General features: G+C 43.2%; 1 protein-coding gene across 5 annotated transcripts in view; it reads left to right on the forward strand.

The window, feature by feature from the left end:
- The window catches only part of plekha7a (pleckstrin homology domain containing, family A member 7a), an 80,814-nt gene that overhangs the window by 36,435 nt on the left and 26,594 nt on the right, over positions 1–17,785 (forward strand). For all 5 annotated transcript variants that reach the window (XM_083666781.1, XM_083666783.1, XM_083666784.1 and 2 more), the window contains 4 exons: positions 4,947–5,030; positions 12,341–12,452; positions 15,738–15,842; positions 16,738–16,810. In XM_083666781.1, the coding sequence (XP_083522907.1) occupies positions 4,947–5,030; positions 12,341–12,452; positions 15,738–15,842; positions 16,738–16,810 (374 nt within the window). The remainder of the gene's footprint in view (positions 1–4,946; positions 5,031–12,340; positions 12,453–15,737; positions 15,843–16,737; positions 16,811–17,785) is intronic.

Below are 17,785 nucleotides of genomic sequence, written 5' to 3' on the forward strand. Positions count from 1 at the left end.
ATCTGAGGTGACAAGGATTGATCTGGGGAACGTCAATAACAGAAAAACGGATAGTGATGATACATTACTCAGCTCCTCTTGGTCTAGCTTCATGAAGAGGAAATAGTGAAAAGTTGCTTTACTTTAAAGTTACTTTATCATATGAGACAATTACACAATGTTGTTCAGTCAATCTTCTCAGTGCCTAATGGTTATTTAGTCTAATGGAGAGCGAACTTATGAGACCCCTTCTAGACTTTTGATGTTGTAGAACATTGACACTGATTGGATAAGGCTTTGTGGGAAACATTTTTGATAATGGCTAAACTATGGAGGCCCGTGGCCGATGTACAGGTCCTTGAAAGTAAAGGAGAGATAAAGAAGTTGGACAACCAATACTTTCCCTTGGTTTTGACCTGGCCAGGTGGACTGGCAGGGGTGGTGACAACAGTTCTCAGAGGTGGTGACACATGGGTCATGTGACACGGCAGGTGCTGTTACTGTGTGTGTGTGTGTGTGTGTGTGTGTGTGCGTGCATACATACTGTATATACAGTACCCTGCATGAGTAATAAGACAGTGAAGCATTTGTTCTTCTTTTAGCTCTAGCATGCAAGCATACTATGAGGTTAAAGTAGAGATTCACTGTTTTTATTGTATTGTAAATATATGCAATAGGTATTTATGTACATATTGGTTTCACCAATGGAGATGAAATGACAACACTTTTTATACATCGTCTCCCTATTTCAAGGCACCAAAAGTAATGGGACAGATTCATATAATGTCCAAATTAAGCACTCATGTTTAGTATTTGGTCGACAATCTGAAGTCTGCGACACATTGATCCCACCAGACGCTGGGTATATTCTCTGGCGATGCTCAGCCAGGCCTGTACTGCAGCCATCTTCAGTTGTTGTTTGTTTTGAGGTCTTTTTGCCAAAAAACCTATCATCAGGAAATGAAATGCATGTTCAATTGGATTGACTTTACCAGTCAAGAACCTTCCATTTTTTGACCCTGAAAAACTCCCTAGTTTTCTAAATGGTGAAACAAATATTTACCAGATTACCCTCAAATAAAAGCTGAAAATCTGTACAGTAATTGTTTGATTTCAAATGCAAACTTTTGGAGTATAGAGCTAAAAAATGTTTTTTTTTTTTTAAAAATGCTTCACTGTCCCATTACTTCCGCAGGGCACAGTGTGTGTGTGTATTTGTGTGTGTGTTTGCTGTCATGGCAGACGGTGTGTTTGTGTAACCCGGCTTTTCCCGCCTGTCACTCATGTCATGTGAATACCGAGGGCAGTGATAAGGTCACACTGAGGGACACACATGACCCACACATGAGCTACTTAACTACTCTACATGTATAAACTCAAAACAGTCGCCACATAGCAGTCTGCATATGCTATTTCTGTGTGCTTGACTGACTTACCAGCTCTCTCTCTCTCTCTCTCTCTGTCATTGTGATGAAGCTGGTGCTACATCACAGAAATGTCTCTGATCTTAGATTGAGACAGTGGCAGCACTTCAAGGGAACATTTGACTGACATTTCAAAGGAAAAGTGTTTGATATTGTTGACTTTTCAGACAGTGTATCATACAAGTTATTTTCCTGATTTTAATAAAGGAAAACTGTATGTCTGGGTTTGAGATCAGGCAGTGCAGCAACAGGTGTCTGTGTGCATCAAAAACACCCCAATGCTGCTGACAGGGTTCTGTCAGGCCTCAGTGCAGAGCCACTGACAGTCCACAGCACCTCAGTCCAACTGCAGCCAACAATAGCACAGGGAGAGCTTGCTTTTACACACTATTCACACCCATGGGAGAATTTAATTCAGTCTGGAAGCAGGTTAAGGAAATGTAGGTTAAGTGATGGTTTTAGGTTGCACTACTGAGCTGTGCAGATGGAGCTAGCTGACATTATGTAGAGATTCTATCAGTCCCCACACATCACATCATGGTGGGATGCAGTCTGTTGCATAGAAACCATCTCATCCCAAATGTTTACATTTGTGTTTACCTCACTCGATTTGATGTCAAGAATCAAGTGTTCTCACATACCCCTCATCGCTGTACTGTAGGTAAATACCACACCTTACATGGACATAGTTGAGCTCACTGGTTAATGCCACAGTTGAGTGGGTTATTTCCATCCACTTGCTTCACACTTTTTGAGAGGAACCAATCGTTCTTTTGAGAGGGTTGTTAAGTGTTATCGGTTGTGACTCAGAGATGCAGATTCACCAGTTAACACCTGACGCAGATTCACCAGTTAACTCCATTGGTTTTTCCATGTTTATACATAGTGTTGACCCTGAATCCCTGACCCTGAAAACCTGACATTGTACAACGGTTATGAGAGTATTGTTTTTTAATGTTTTTTAAATGGCAAAATGTGAATGCTGGATCTCTGTAGCTGTTGCAGTGTTGGATTGATATTTTTATTTCGTATTATTACTGATATAATAAATATATCAGTAAAATTTTGAATTAACAGTGTATTAGACATTGTAATGTGTTATTTTTCAATGTTGACTTAAGGTTGTCATTTAATGCTCATCATCTATTGTTGCTACACGATTGTCCATGGGTTGAAAATGAAAGTTTCCTTAAAAGTTTCCTTGGCTGTTGACAGACAGCATCAGACCATCTCACAGTGGAAGATAATAGTTATTTTTTTAATGTTGCTTATTTATGTAAACCGTTAACCGTCTAATATTAATGTAATGTGAACTTCCAAACCAAATGTATACTTTGGTTGTATGTTTGATCTGTTCTAGTTTTCCCTTCTGTATTTCACTTACCTGAGGAATGGTGATATTATGATCAGGACTACATTTTGCATTTTATTTAACTGTACTCACTTTTGGTGTGTCCTCACCTGGGATTCAAACTCATAACCTCTTGTAAGACAATGCAGTGCCTTACTTGCTGCTCTACCTGGGCAGTGCAGATTTTGAACACACTCATGACTACTGTGCATATTGGGAAGACCACACATCTGTACTTTACTTCAATAAACACACATTTCTATACAATAGATCACAATTTAGTAAGTAAGTTGTTGAGTATGTGGGAGACTGGAGTTCAAATCCCTCCTAAAGACCGCTTCACCCTCACTACCCCCCCTATACTAACCCTATCCCTAAGCAGAGCTTTCATTTATATCTGGATACCAATATTTCACCAATATAAGATTTAGTCTGTGGTGAATGTTTGCTTGGGGGCATAGCCTCAATGATTGCTTACAGCTACAATGCAAATCTGAAGGTAACCTTTGTCATATGTTAATACAATGTTTCTAAGAATACGTCAGAGCAACATCTAAGTGGAACAGTGTGTACTAATCTGTGGGTCTTGCAAACTTTATGTTACTGACCCCGTGGTTGTTTACAAGTCACAGCGTTGTCATAGATGTGATATTGCATTCGCTGTTGAATTTGTTGGGTTCCTGAGAGAATCTCATAAGTATCATAACTCATGGCTAAGAATGATGTGGAGGGTGGGTGCCATCCTAACATCATTGTTGAAAGATGATAACTTATTCCTTACTGACTGTTCATTATACTTGGAGCCCCTTGGACTGGGTTAAGGTTAGAAAACACTTTTACAGGATATAGTCAACAATGTGTCCCCCAAGGAATACTCTCACTGTACGGTATGTAGAGCACTGTGTGTTTTGCCTGTAAGACACACTACTCTGTCAGGACGACTAACAGCAGCCTCTGTGCATGGTTCTCTCCCTCTGTGTATTGGAACAGAGTGCTTCTCGCTCCTTTAAACCAGAAAGTGAGCTCTTAGCTGTCACTCCACATCAGCTCTAACACTGACAGGAACAACAGCAGATACTGGAACTTGATGGGAGGGAATCTACAATATGTTTCGTTTTAGAGTGTAGAGGGAATTGTGTTGTGAAGTGTTTCTTGTAAAGGGATGTGTTTGTCACATGGTGTGTTAATTTGTTGAAATATAGTTTTATGCAGTAAGTGCATTAGTGCTGCATGGTTTCCTGGGACATCTAGGAATGATGCTCTGGACAGGGTGACTGTGCTGATAATCTCCCAAAATATCCAACCCTGTGTTTAATGAGAGAGACTGGTCATTAGTCATGTATGCATAGTAGCAACCATCCTGTACCTGCTAGAGGCAAACAGAACACAATAGTGGGCTTGCTGAAGCAAGCCCACTAATTAACTTTTGGTTGACATTGAAGGTGTCAAATGTTCTCCAGTTATCATGGGATCATACCAACACATAACTTATTCACTTCTGGTGTTGAGTGTTGTCTCAAATGGAACACCTTATTATCACAATGACTTTGTGATACATTCAAAATGTAAATCTAATTTTCCAACCCTAAACCCTCCCCGAGCTCCCAGAGTGGACCTTGTGCTATAGACCATATAGGATTCACCTCTTGTGCCTGCTGAATTGGAAAGCATTGGATTCCATTACCTTCAAAGCTGTTCCAAAGCAAAGAACTGTTGACCCCCCCCCCCCACACACACACACACACACACACCGCTTCCACCCCCCCTGTTGTTTATCCCTCTGGCAGTGGAATGCTTTTACACCCTGGTGGAGGCCCTGAATGACTGGCTGGGATTGAAATCGATGAAGGCCCAGGCAGCTCTCCTGTCTACCATTCGTGCTGAGCCTGACACTTTGGTCGAGATCATACATAGCTGTCCAGGACAGGGGGCCACAACCACCCCTCACATTCTACACATGCCTGGGAAAGTCAGGGCCGAGGGTGTTGGTTAAGGGGGGGGTAGGGGGAGTTTTAAACCTGCTACGCTTCTAGAATGATCAGCTTGTGTCTACATGTGAGTGGAAGGGGTGAAAATCCAGTGTGATGACTACAGAGTTAATTTAATAGCCAGGATGTTCATTTTGTTCCTCTGTTTTTGCCCTCTTTCCTCCCCCTATTCTCATCTCCTCCCTCTCTCTTCTTTCACTGCAGCCATAACCAGAGGACCACAGCGTTTCGGCACCCTGTGACTGGACAGGTGCCTCCGGAGAACATGGATTTTATCCTCCAAGAACAGTGAGTGACTCTCGTACTCTCTCTCTTACCTTCTTGTGATGACCACTTTTGGTTCCCAAAGTGAATGTTTCTGGTATGCTATTTTATTTATGACTTTGCCAAGGTGTTTATTCCAGTTGTTTATACTGTTAGTAGCTGTTTATTTGAATGTATAGAGTTTAGGAACTGGGGGTAGGTACAGTTCAGCCAGTATTGTTGGAATATGGAGCTGTTCAATGATGTCTGTGGGGTAGTAGAATAGCTGCTAACAGGTGTTTGGTTGCTTGGGAGCTGTGGTAAAGCAGGTATGTTGTATTTTCGGTGGTATTTAGCAGTTGATAATGCTAGCTTTGTTGGTATCCAGGACCTTTGCTGTTGGCAGGTGTGAAAAGGAAAAAGGCTAGTCACTGTTTGGTTGTTTAGAGATGAGGCAGAGAGAGGTGTTTACTTGAATGGGAAGTTCCCTCTCTGTCTATGGATCATAAGAATGGGAGTATGAACTGCACTCTTGTTATCAATGTTCTTTGCATTTATCCCGTGTCCAGACTCTTCTTACACGTGGCTAGAGCTGGCTACTACATGGCCTTCCTTAATGTAAATGTTCCCTATATGGTTGACTCACTGTCAGTTCACTTAAGAGATACAACTCTAACAGCTATGAGCCGTGATCTAAGCTCCAGATACCACGATCTGATATAAGTCTTATGTTAGAGGTGCATAATCAGAAAATATATAAAATGGCTGTACAATCCCCCAGATTCGGAACAGCGCTCAAAATCAAGGGTGCCAGAGGGAGATGTCCCGTTTCAACACCTCTCTATCGATCTAATTTCTCTCTCTCGTTGCCACCGTCTCTCATCTATCTGTCCTTTGTTCTGCTCTCAGTGTCTGTGTCCTGAGAGAGTTCACAGTAGCAGAGGTGGAACAGCAGCAGAACTATTTAAGCCTTACTCTTCATATTAAGGCAAGAGATCAGAGATCAGTGAATCTACCTTTTGTCTTAGAACGAAGTGCCAGCTTCCCTCCCCTGTCTCAGAGGAAAAAGATGGCACAGATTTCAGAGGTGGTACTCAACATGACAGATTTCAGAGGTTGTACATTTCACAAAAAATATGTCATTGTCACCACAAAACTAGGCTACAGGAAATGTTAAAAACACGACATGCAGAATACATTGTTCAGGAGGAAAGTATCTGGCTAGGTTGAGCAAACACTAAATGCTTTATATATTAAAATGTGTTGTCATTATATGGTGAGATTCTTTTTAACTTTCTTATTTTCTCACCTCAATGCAAGTGCAAAACGATTACCTTCACTTCACTCTTCACAGATGCTTGCTGAAGTTGGAAAATCTCAACAGCTACGGATCTAATAATAATATGAATAACAAAAGCAGCATATTCAAATGAACATCACACAATCTAGGATCACCAACAAGGTGTTCACCTCCATCCTTCCTTTCTCTTTCTCCCTTCTCGGTCTCTCCCTCTCCCTCTCTCTCTCTCTCTCGTCCTGCCTCTCTCTTTCACTCTTTGTGTCTGGCAAGAGAACAGGAGGGCACATTCCCCTGCCATGTTCTGATGGATCCATCTCATTAACAGCTATGTGGGCGTGCAGGGCTATATGAGCCGCTCAGATAATATGGCACAGCCACTCAGCAAGCACCCTCTACCTCTACCACAGAGGGAACAGGACAGAGAGCCTGCCACTTCAGCCATTAGAGTGTGCATGTGTGTGCGCGTAGGCGCGTGTGTTTTTGTTTATGTAAGAGAGGTATGTATTGCATCAATAGAAAGTCTTTTAATAACACATCAGAAACAGTTACAGCCAGTTGTTTGGATCAGCGTAATTACGGAAAACCACAATGTATGATGACACCGCGGTAATAGTGGATGACACCGCAGTAATAGAGAGAAGTGAGCTTTCTGCATACCCCCTCTTGGTGCACAAATCCACAACAGAGCCAAACCTTTGCACACTATATCAGGAGTCAACTGTATAATGTATATCTCTGTGCATAGTTCTGCTTTTGTTATTTGATGATTCATCCTCCATAGAGGCATCAATAGGGCATCAAAGCCGAGCTGAAATCTCATCTCGGAACATTATTACCCTGGGGAGACTGGCGTCTAAGGGCCTGCATGGTTGAGGTTATCTGACCCAGGAGTGGCTGAAGTGTCAGGACTTCACAGCTCGTAAGAGTCCGTTATCAGTTCTTATTTTATATCGGGATGGAATGACGTTGTCGGTGTCTGTGTCTGTCTTCGCCAAGTCTGCCTGTCTGTCTGCCTTTCATTTTGTCTGCTCTCCTTTCTTTCTCTCCCACTCACTTCATTTCTACCTCTCCTGTGCATCCTCACTCTCTCACACTGACTCTACTTCTCAACCTCTGCCGCCTTCTCTCTTTCGCTCTCTCTCTGTCTCTCTCTCTCTGTCTCTCTCTCTCTCTCTCTCTCTCTCTGTCTCTCTCTCTCTGTCTCTCTCTCTCTCTGTCTCTCTCTCTTGCTCGCCTGTCCCCTCCAAATGGCTGTGGTATCTGGTAATCATGAGGAGAGCTACGCTAGCAATGTGATGACTCGCTCACATGGGGATCACTGACCGCTGGCAAGGCAACGCTTTTGTTGACTGTCACCATGGCAGCAGCAAGGTTGATTTTCAAATACCTGGCAAGCAGGCAGGGAATGGGAGAGTAAAGAGTGTGTTTCTGCCTTGATGAGGCCTCATGCTGAGTATTAATATTAATATTAATATGCTCTCTGAAAAGAAATCAGAAATGGGGTCATGTTTTTATAATGTAGTAGAGTATGCTTGATTCTGTCTAGAACCAAAGAATTGATTTATCATTGCTGTATGTTGACGTGTCTGTTCTATATGTGATATCTGTCTTGAAACAGAACCTCCAAACTCCAAAAATGCCCACTATCCTTATTGTGTACCCTAGTCAACAGGTGATGGTAGTGTTAACTCCATGACCTACAGTGCCCTGCCTAAGTAACGGGACAGTGAAATCAAACTATTACTATGAGATTTGGTCAGGACTCATGTTTAAATGATAATAGTTTAATGAAAATGTAATACATACATACATGGAAATGGTTGGCTCCCGCTGGACCACTGCAAAGGATACTGGCAGGTGCCATTAGAAGAGCAGTCCAAGGCATACACAGCTTTCCGAATACCACTAGGACTCTTCCAATTCAATGTGATGCCGTTTGGGCTGCTTGGCGCCCCAGCCACCTTCCAGCGGTTCATGGACCGAGTTCTCCTGGACTGCCTGGATGATGTGGTTATCTGCAGCCACACATGGGAGGACCATCTCCAGCATCTACACCATGTCCTGGGGAACATCAGGGCGGCAGGTCTGACACTCAATGTCCAGAAATGTGAGTGGGACAGAGAGCAGGCAAGGTACCTGGGCTATCAGCTGGGGAGAGGGGAAGTTCGACCGCAGGTGGATAAAGTGGAGGCCATCAAGAACAGCCCGCAACCCCGAACCAAAACCCAGGTGACAAGGTGGTATCTGGAGCTGCAGCCGTTCTGGTTCTGTGTTGTCAAGCAACTAAACTTGTATGTGTTCTACTTATGTGATAATCTGGTTATGCTGTATAAATTAATTATAATTAGACTGTTTATGGTTAATAGTAGTTTCAGCCGGTTATGTGTATTTTTGAATGTAAGTAATTATCTGTAAGTATATCTGTTTTGGTATGTGCTGATGGGAGGAGCTTTGGTGAAAGATGTGATTGTTTTTTGTGGTTTTATATGATGTATTGATTTCTATGTTGTTTTGTAATTGTATAGATATTGTGGACAGGGTGCACCTGCAAAAGAGACCTTGGTCTCAGTGTGTTTTCCCCTGTATGAATAAAGGTTCAATAAAAAGAATAATAAAAAAAGAGAGCTCTCAATGTCTAGTATTGATTGATTATAGGCTTGAGCTTGCTTTTGGAGTCTGCTATTGGTGTCTGTCAACATGAGGACCAAAGAGATGTCAATGAAAGTCAGTGAAGCCATTATGAGGCTGAAATATCAGAAAACCTTAAACCAAAATCAACAGTTTGGAACATCATTAAAAGGAAAGAAAGCACTGGTGAGCTCAGACATCGCAAACAGCCTGATAGGCCAACAAAGACTTCTATAGTGGATGACCGAAGAATGCTCACCATGATTGAGAAAACCTCCAAAACAACTGTCTCACAGATCAAGATCACTCTCTAGGAGGTAGGCATGAATGTGTCACAGACACGACTATGTATAAAAAGTATGTACACAGACACCATCAAATAAAAGCTGAAAATCTCCACTTTAACCTCATAGGAATCCAGACTTTTGGAGTGTAGTCCCAAAAGAAGAAAAAATGCTTCACTGTCCCATTACTTACACAGGGCACTGTGTGTAGGTGAATGTAATTACAGTCAAGTGACAATAAGAAACCAAAGGGCCTACTCTCTTCATCACAGGGTCACAACTCTCAAAAGGCCCAAAGTGGCAATAATGTTCAATGTTCTGAAAACCTGACTTTCTGTCACAGCCTTGATTGCCTGGCTGAGTGCCCTTCATAAGTGCCAGTCTTTGAATGTTTTTTCCCCTCTCATGCTGCTGACAGAGTAATTGTCTGAGTCAGAGATGGAGAGGCAAGACTTTGGCTGCAAAGCTCTGAGGAATTGTGTGTGTGTGCATTCAAAGGCTTTACCTTCGTTCCAAGTGCTAATGTACATGTGCATTTGTAGGTATACAGTAGTATTGGTTCTAAGAGTAAACAATTAGATGTGTTTGGTCTGTAAGTGTAGTGTGTGTGTGTGTGTGTGTGTGTGTGTAGCAATGTTCTGGTTTGAAGTACTTCTGCAGTAAAAGCTCTCTGAAGTGAAATAGTAGGGGGTAGTAGACTAGACCGCAGTGCATTCTGGGAGTATATGCTGATTTCTCTCAGGTGATGCCCTAGTTGGCTTCCTGCCCACACCGCATAACTTTCTGACAGATCGCTCTGTCCATAACCTGTGGGAGAAGTCCCATAGGAGAGTCTGTAGACAGCTAATGTAAACACAGAGTAAACAACAGTGCTGAAGTGCTATTTTACAGAAGTGTCTTTTGTTAAGAGAGAGGGTCGTTACTTCTTTTGGCTCTATGCTTTTTATGATGTTCCAAACTTTAGATTTTTAGCATGCCTAAGGTTTTGGCTATGCTTCTATGCTTCAGACTTTTCAACCTAATAATGGCTTCCTTGACTTTCATTGACACCTCTTTCGTCCTCATGTGGACAGACACCAATAGGGAACTCCAAAGGCAAATGCAAAGCCTAGAATCAATACTAGGCATTGATAGCGCTCTAATGCCTGCACAAATGATGTGACCCTAACCCTAACCAGAAACACCTGTCATGCCTATTGTCCCATTACTTTTAGTGCCCTGAAATAGGGGGACTAAATGGTGAAACCAATATGTACACAAATACCCTCAAATAAAAGCTGAGAATCTCTACTTTAATCTCATAGTAATTGTTCCAAACTTTTGGAGTACAGAGCCCAAAGAAGAAAAAATGCTTCACTGTCCCATTACTTACTCAGGGCGCTGTACCTTAAGTGACATCTCAAAGAGCAAATTGCATCCCATAAGATTTAAGGATGCGAGGTTGAGATCCCTCCTCTCCCTTAGGTCTTTGAGTCTACAGCTATTGTCCTTGTGTCAGGTTTTCCTTTAGGTTATAAGTGCACAGCAGTTTTAAGTTTAGTCTGATGACTATAGGAAGTTCCGGTCACAGAGGGCCGAATCCCCATTGTGACCTGAATGAGGAATGGATGTTTGTAGACTTCTCAATACTGTGAATATCCCTTGGAACTTTAACTTGTTTTTAAGCTCTACTCCTGAGACTTACATTGACAATTGGAAATGAGCTCCAACTAATTCCAGGGTTGTCTATGTCTGTGCAGAGCCATTGTTAATGTGAATTGTAGTTGTCCTTGCCTGACTGCTTTAGTGGATGGAGGATGGAGTATAAGGACCCATTGTGTGTGTGTGTGTGTGTGTGTGTGTGCGTGAAAAACCTGGGCTATAGCTAGAGGAGTGCTGCCACCGCTGAGGATTAATAGGTAATTCGGCAGGATTTGTATTGTGAAGTAAATCATGCTGTTTCAGAGCACAAACACTGTGGCTCATTGGAAACTCTAATCAAAAGGATTTAGAGATGTACTGTCTCTGGTGTCACCCCTATGACAATGGAACATCCACACTGCCTGTTCGTCTCCCTGTGCAGAGTCCCGCACTGTAGTATGACATACATTACCAGTGAGGGAGTGGTTGTGACGCAGGATGTATGGTCACCCCATGGGCATTTTATATTGTGTCACAGTTGTGCAACAGTTAAAAACTGAAGATGTTTGTAGCTCCCTGACAGAACCTCCCTATGAAGTGGTCAGTCAGACTCTTTTCATTGTCACCAACACTGACAAAACATAAATGACATGCATGGCACAACCCTTGAGATCAGCTGGCCGTCCATGCCCTCCTCCTTAAAGTGCCTGCCTGAACCTTTGTGAACTTCAATTAAAGTAGAAGTAGATTGTCAGCTTTTGTTTGATGTTTTTTTTTTGGTTTCACCGTTCAGAAATTACAACACCTTTTATTCCTAGTCCCCCTATTTTAGGGTACCCAAAAGTAATTTTTAGATTTTAGATGATGGGATGATAGGATTTTAGGCAAAAAGACTTCAAAACAAACAATAACTTAAGATGGTACAGGCATGGCAGAGCATCACCAGAGAATATACCCAGCGTCTGGTGGGTTCAATGGGTCGTAGACTTCAGGCAGTTATTGCATGCAAAGGATTGTCGACAAAATACTAAACATGAGTACTTATTTTGGATCTGTCCCAGGGTACCCTGAAAAAGCGGGACCTGAAAAGGGTAGTATAATTTCAGAACGGTGAAACCAATATGTATGCAAATACCACCAACTAAAAGCTGAGAATCTCTACTTTAACCTCATAGGTCATTGTTTGATTTCATTGTTTGAAGTGTAGAGCCGACAGAAGAAAAAATGCATTACTTATGCAAGGCACTGTAGACATGGAGTGCACCACATTATCCACCGGTTAAGACATACATAAAAGGGTTTGCCACCACATTACACCAGTCTTCCCCTGCCCTTCAGGGTGGTGTGTGTGCAGTGTACAGAGACACTTGTGAGGAAACCATCCTCTCCTAGGTGTGTGTCGCCACACACACACTGGGACACAGTTAGCCTCTCCGGTGTTTCTCTCTCAAATCGTACAGTACATAACACACCATCATGGCTTCTCTATGTAATTCCATGCTGTTGTCTTTCTTTCTCGCCAGGCCGAATGTCTGCATGTCCAAGCCCCAGCAAGGCGACCTGCGGCCTTCCAGCACCATCAGCGAGGCCTCCACGGCCGTCACCTCCTCGACCGTGGACACCTCAGGGTCCAAGGTCAGTCAGTTACCTCATCAGTGTTGACCAAGAGTCAACCCATTAAATTTAGGTCTGTTCTATTCTATTCAATTTAGGTCTATCCAATTTGATATGGGATTTTAATGTTTGAAGATGTATGTTTTTGTAGGCTTTTTATTTTTGTTGCAGTTGCTATACTGGGTGGAATGGTTGTGAAATGTCTGATATCAACAAATGTGTTTACAATGACTGTTTAGTCAAGTGTTGATTCTTTCTCAAATCTGAAACAGGCTAAAAGATCTCACACAATTGGCACATACAGTAATTACAAAACGTCAATGACCATGACTGTCTGGGCAGCATTTCCATGGACCAATGAATACTGTTTAGGTCATTCTTAATGTGTTTTGCCGCTGGTTTCAGTGGTATAACTGGTTTTAAGTGATTTCTGCTGACTCACCCTGACAGGAGGTAATGATGAATGGCTGGGGGCTGTTATGGGTGGTCAGTTCTTTCATGCCTAATAGAAGCCACTGGAGATGATGGTGACAGGGGCTTTATTCTGTCTGGAGGGGGTTGGTTTAATTAAACCTGACCGTAGGGTAAAAAGCCAGAGGCCAGTGTGGATCTGATGTAATTGGATTTACCTGTCCGTCATGAAGATGATGCAGGTGCAGGTGCAGGTGTGTGCGTGTGCGTGCGTGTGTGTGTGTGTGTCCTGTCTGTCTGTCTGTCTGTCTGACTGACTGACTGACTGACTGACTGTACTGCACTGTATGTACTGTAATGAGCTCAGAGTCTCCAGGCTCTATTGTAACTCCAGTCAAACAGTCAAGGCCATATTAAGCGTCTGGTTGCATGTGGGATACCCCTAACCCGCCCCTTTAAAGGCTAATTTGCTGCCCACCTGCAAGACTTGTTCCTATGGCCTACCTGCCCCACAATATCCCTTTAAAGCTATTGCTAAATGCTAGGTGTCTTTAAGCAGGATAGTAACAGTGTGATATGAGCTCTTGTACCCCCACTGTCTACTCTGCCCCTATCACATGCACACACACACGCGCACACACACACACACACACACACACACACACCACTCAAAAGTGGTGTGAAATCACCGCCCAATCAACAGGTGCCACGTGGCCAAGATTGAATGTGGCACACGGGGCCAGATGATAGGGCATCAATCACTGTGGCTCATCTGTTACAGTAAGACACCCAGCTTTTTACACAGTAACCTCAGGCGCCTGTACCCGTTCCCCCCACCCTCTGTAGGGAATCAAAGCAATATCTGACACAACCCATCAATTTCAGCAAAATCTCTGAATGGGTTGAAAGAAATATACGTTTTCATTACTCATATTCATCATATCATATTTTTCCTCTATGTTGTTTTGTGATCTAGAAAACGAATCAAGTTCTCAAATAATTACACTGTAGTGTCTTAAGAATTCTGAAATCATTATATACCATTTGGGTACCATATGGTTCCCCAATGGCACCATATAGTACCAATTGTCCCAAAATTGTCCCAAAATGTCCTTAAAAATAAATACCAAAACAATACCAGTTCAAACATAACTGTTAACAAAATGGCTATCGCGAGCCCTTCAAGCCCATCACTGAAGCCTTACATCAGGCATCCTTGTATTTAGTTTATCCAGCATTAAAATAGGCTACAACAAGACACGCAGAATAGATAAGGGAATGTGTTTGACAGTGCTTCCGCCGTGTAGTGTCTACCATCATGCTTGGTCAGCCACGGTTCTTATAATTAGCAACTGTTTTTCCTCCACCAGCTGGAGACGTGTCCCAGAGCCACTAAAGCACATGTACCCGTCACACCCCGCCAGTTAAATGTAGCTCTCTGCTGTAACGTCCTGTTCTGTATTTGAAGTCGTGGGCGGGACAACAGATGATGGGAGTGATGAAGTGTGTGTTCCTGTGTGCCGGTGGCGTAGCCGTAGTTCACGGGACGGTGCCTCCTTCATGCCGTGTCACAGTGGTGATTTGTTTTTAGGGGAGTGTGAGTGGGGTTTTGATCTGTGATTTTGTGATGGACTCGTAACAGGGTTTAATTAACGCACAAACACACTTACACACATACTAAGCCCTGGAATAATTAACTTTATGGTTGACTGGGAGAGTGAGAGTCAGCATAAGCCAACATTAACCACACTCAATACAAACACATTTGATGTTTTTATGTTTATTTAGAAATCCTTTATTTACTGTCAGAGATGACTGTGATATGCATAATGACCTTTAACCACATGGTGTGCGTGTGTGTGCGTGCATGCGTGCGTGTGTGTGTGCGTCTGGTTTCCTATGTCTGTGTGTGTCACGCTTGTGTTTCTGTGTGTGTCAGTGTGTGTGTGTATGGCCCTGTTACTATACCCAGGCGATGCCAGGAGTGAGTTGTGTCTTTGATTCATGGACCCAGCCCAGCAGATGTGTCTCACTAATGGTTGATAGATTGATTCTCACCCCAGGAGGGCATTCAGTCTGGCACCACAAGCTGTCCTATTGGCAACAAGATCTATAACCTTATCAGCTGTAATCATGCTAATTATTACCACTGCAATGGACTATTAACTATTATGTAAAATCTGGCTGAACTCCTGCCCCTGGTCAGCTGGAGAAGGATGGATTCACCCCTTTTCCACAAGTGTACACTCTTTGAATATTCAATTTAATAACTCTTTGAAGAAACCTTTTTGGTAAGCTTCTGCCTGTATCGGAATTCCCAAACCTGTATACCTTCCCGCCAAAATACCTTTTGGAACCTTTGTGCCAACCGGTGCAGCGGCACACGCGTCAATACCCATCCGTGCCATGCTCTTTTCATGCTAAAATCATTGCCTAGCCACCAAGTTTCCACATATGGTTAATATGGCAGCAGTGTCTTTCTGCCTTGGCTAGAGCACCAGGTAAAGAGCTGTGACATAATTGACATTGTGTAGGACATGTACAAAGAGTCTAAAAGAGTAAATCGGAGAAAATAGGGGAAAGTGAGTCAGAAAGAAAGTTGGGGAGACAACTAAGCTTCCATTCAAGTTCTGGTGGGGTCAATGGGATGCAGTTTTAAGTCAGTTATTGCATGCAAAGGATTGTCAACCAAATAGTAAACGAGGGCTTAATTTGGACATTTGACACATTTTCCTCATCACTTTGGTGTGTATGTGTGTGGGTGTGTGTGTGGGTGTGGGTGTGTGTGTGTGTGTGTGTGTGTGTGTGTGTGTGTGTGGGTGTGGGTGTGGGTGTGGGTGTGGGTGTGGGTGTGGGTGTGTGCGCGTGTGCGTGCGTGTGTGTGCATGTGTGTAGAGCTCCAGGACCAGTGGGAGGGTGCATAGCTTTGGGAAGCGGGATCAGGCCATCAAGAGGAACCCCAACGTCCCTGTGGTGGTGAGAGGATGGCTCTACAAACAGGTGAGAGGACACACACACACAAACACACACACACACACACACACACACACACACACAAAATCTCTCTCTCTCACCTCCTTTCTATCTGTCCATTTCTGGCTGCTTTGGTAACAGAGGCCATTGGCATGTCCTGTGGGTGTGCTGTGCATGATGCAATTGATTGTTTGGCACACAAGAGACCTAATTGGTTCTTACGATGGGTATTCCTGGCATGGGATGTAGTTGATTTGTTGACATGTGATGGACATGTATGTGCAAAATGTAGCTGATTGATAGACATGTAGGACCAGAGTTGACCTTTGAACCCTGTGTTTATGTCTGCTCTCTAAATGGTTAGGCTTGGTACAAAAGCTCTTTCCTATTGTGCAAGTTTTCTGTTGGCCGTTCTGTACGACACAAACATCTGACGAATTAAGAAGAGAGGAACGACAATGAGACGCAATGCAATTATGTTAAGACACACACACACACACACACACACTCAATCACTGTGTACATCTACACTTCTTAGATGGTGTCTTAGCGATATACACACATCTCTCTGTGCATCAGAGAGAACGCTATTTAAACACACACATCTGGCTTGGATTAGTTTTCTCTAAAACGAACTCCTCAACTGCCACAGTGGGGAAAATGAACACAGTCTCTGCTGCCAGGGAAAAGATTCAGATGGGCAGAGCTCAATTACCGTGTGTGTAATGATCTGTTTGAAGTGTGTTTTTCCCTTTCGTCTGCTTCTTCGCTTCAAAACCCCGCCATTCCCTTGCGAATGTTTGGAACTGAAATTTGAAGTAAAAACAGCAATGGCCAGTGTAAAACTCTCTCTAAACCAGTGTAAAAGTCTTTCTTTCTCACTATCTCTCTCTCTCTCTCTTTCTCTCTCTCTCTCTCTCAGGACAGCTCAGGGATGCGGCTTTGGAAGAGGAAGTGGTTTGTCTTGGCTGATTACTGCCTCTTCTACTACAAAGGTGAGTCACCTTGAGTTGGGTCTCTGTTCTAATGCTGGCTTGACTTGCCACATCAGTGCTTAAATACTAATACAGAGGCCACCTCATCCACAGTGTGCAATGTAACATTGTTATAATTTGTTATTATTAGATACTGTATGTGTCATGTCTTTAATATATTGCTACTGCAGGACTCAGATACCGTCTCTGTACAAATCAGTGGACCACTTGTGGACTCCTAATCTTAAGCCACTGGCACATCTGGAACTTCTGTCAGTGTTCGCAGAGAGGGTTATGTAATAGATTGGATTCAGCTCTGTCTTGTTTATAAGGGGGCCAGATTTGAATCAACAGTGGTGTTAGTCTGGTGTTTCCCAGTGGCTCTGTCCAGACACACACACACACACACACACACACACACACACACACACACACATTATTGCATTATTGTCTCTCTCCTATTTATCTCTCTCTCTGCATGTCTATCTTTTATCTGTCACTCTCTCTATGTCTCTCTCTGGGAGGAAACATGGGTGGTGTCTCCTTTTGTGCCAGATCCTCACGTCATGATGGGATGTAATCTATCATTACTCTTCCATCTGCCTCTCTCTCTCTCTCTCTCTCTCTCTCTCTCTCTCTCTCTCTCTCGCTCTTTCTCTATTTCTTTCCCTCACTCACCAACCTCTCTCTATCCTTCTCTATTTCTCTCTCTCTCTTCTCCTTATCTTTCCCCTTCCCGCTCACCCCCCTGATTTTCCCTCATGGGCAGTGTTGGGGGGGGGGGGGTAAACGTGAGGATGTGTTGTGTCACTCCCCCTCTGTCCTGATGGGATGTAATCTATCCTCATTGAGCCTAGTCTGTCTGTGTGTGTGTGTGTGTGTGTGTGTGTGTGTGTGAGAGCGGTGGCCAGATAAAGGAACTAGCCGGCCCCATATGGGGAATGTGTCCCTCAAAGCTCCTTGAATTATTTTTAACCAATTACTCTTTAATCCAGC

This window comes from Argentina silus, assembly GCF_951799395.1.
Source record: "Argentina silus genome assembly, chromosome: 3".
Lineage (NCBI taxonomy): Eukaryota > Metazoa > Chordata > Actinopteri > Argentiniformes > Argentinidae > Argentina > Argentina silus.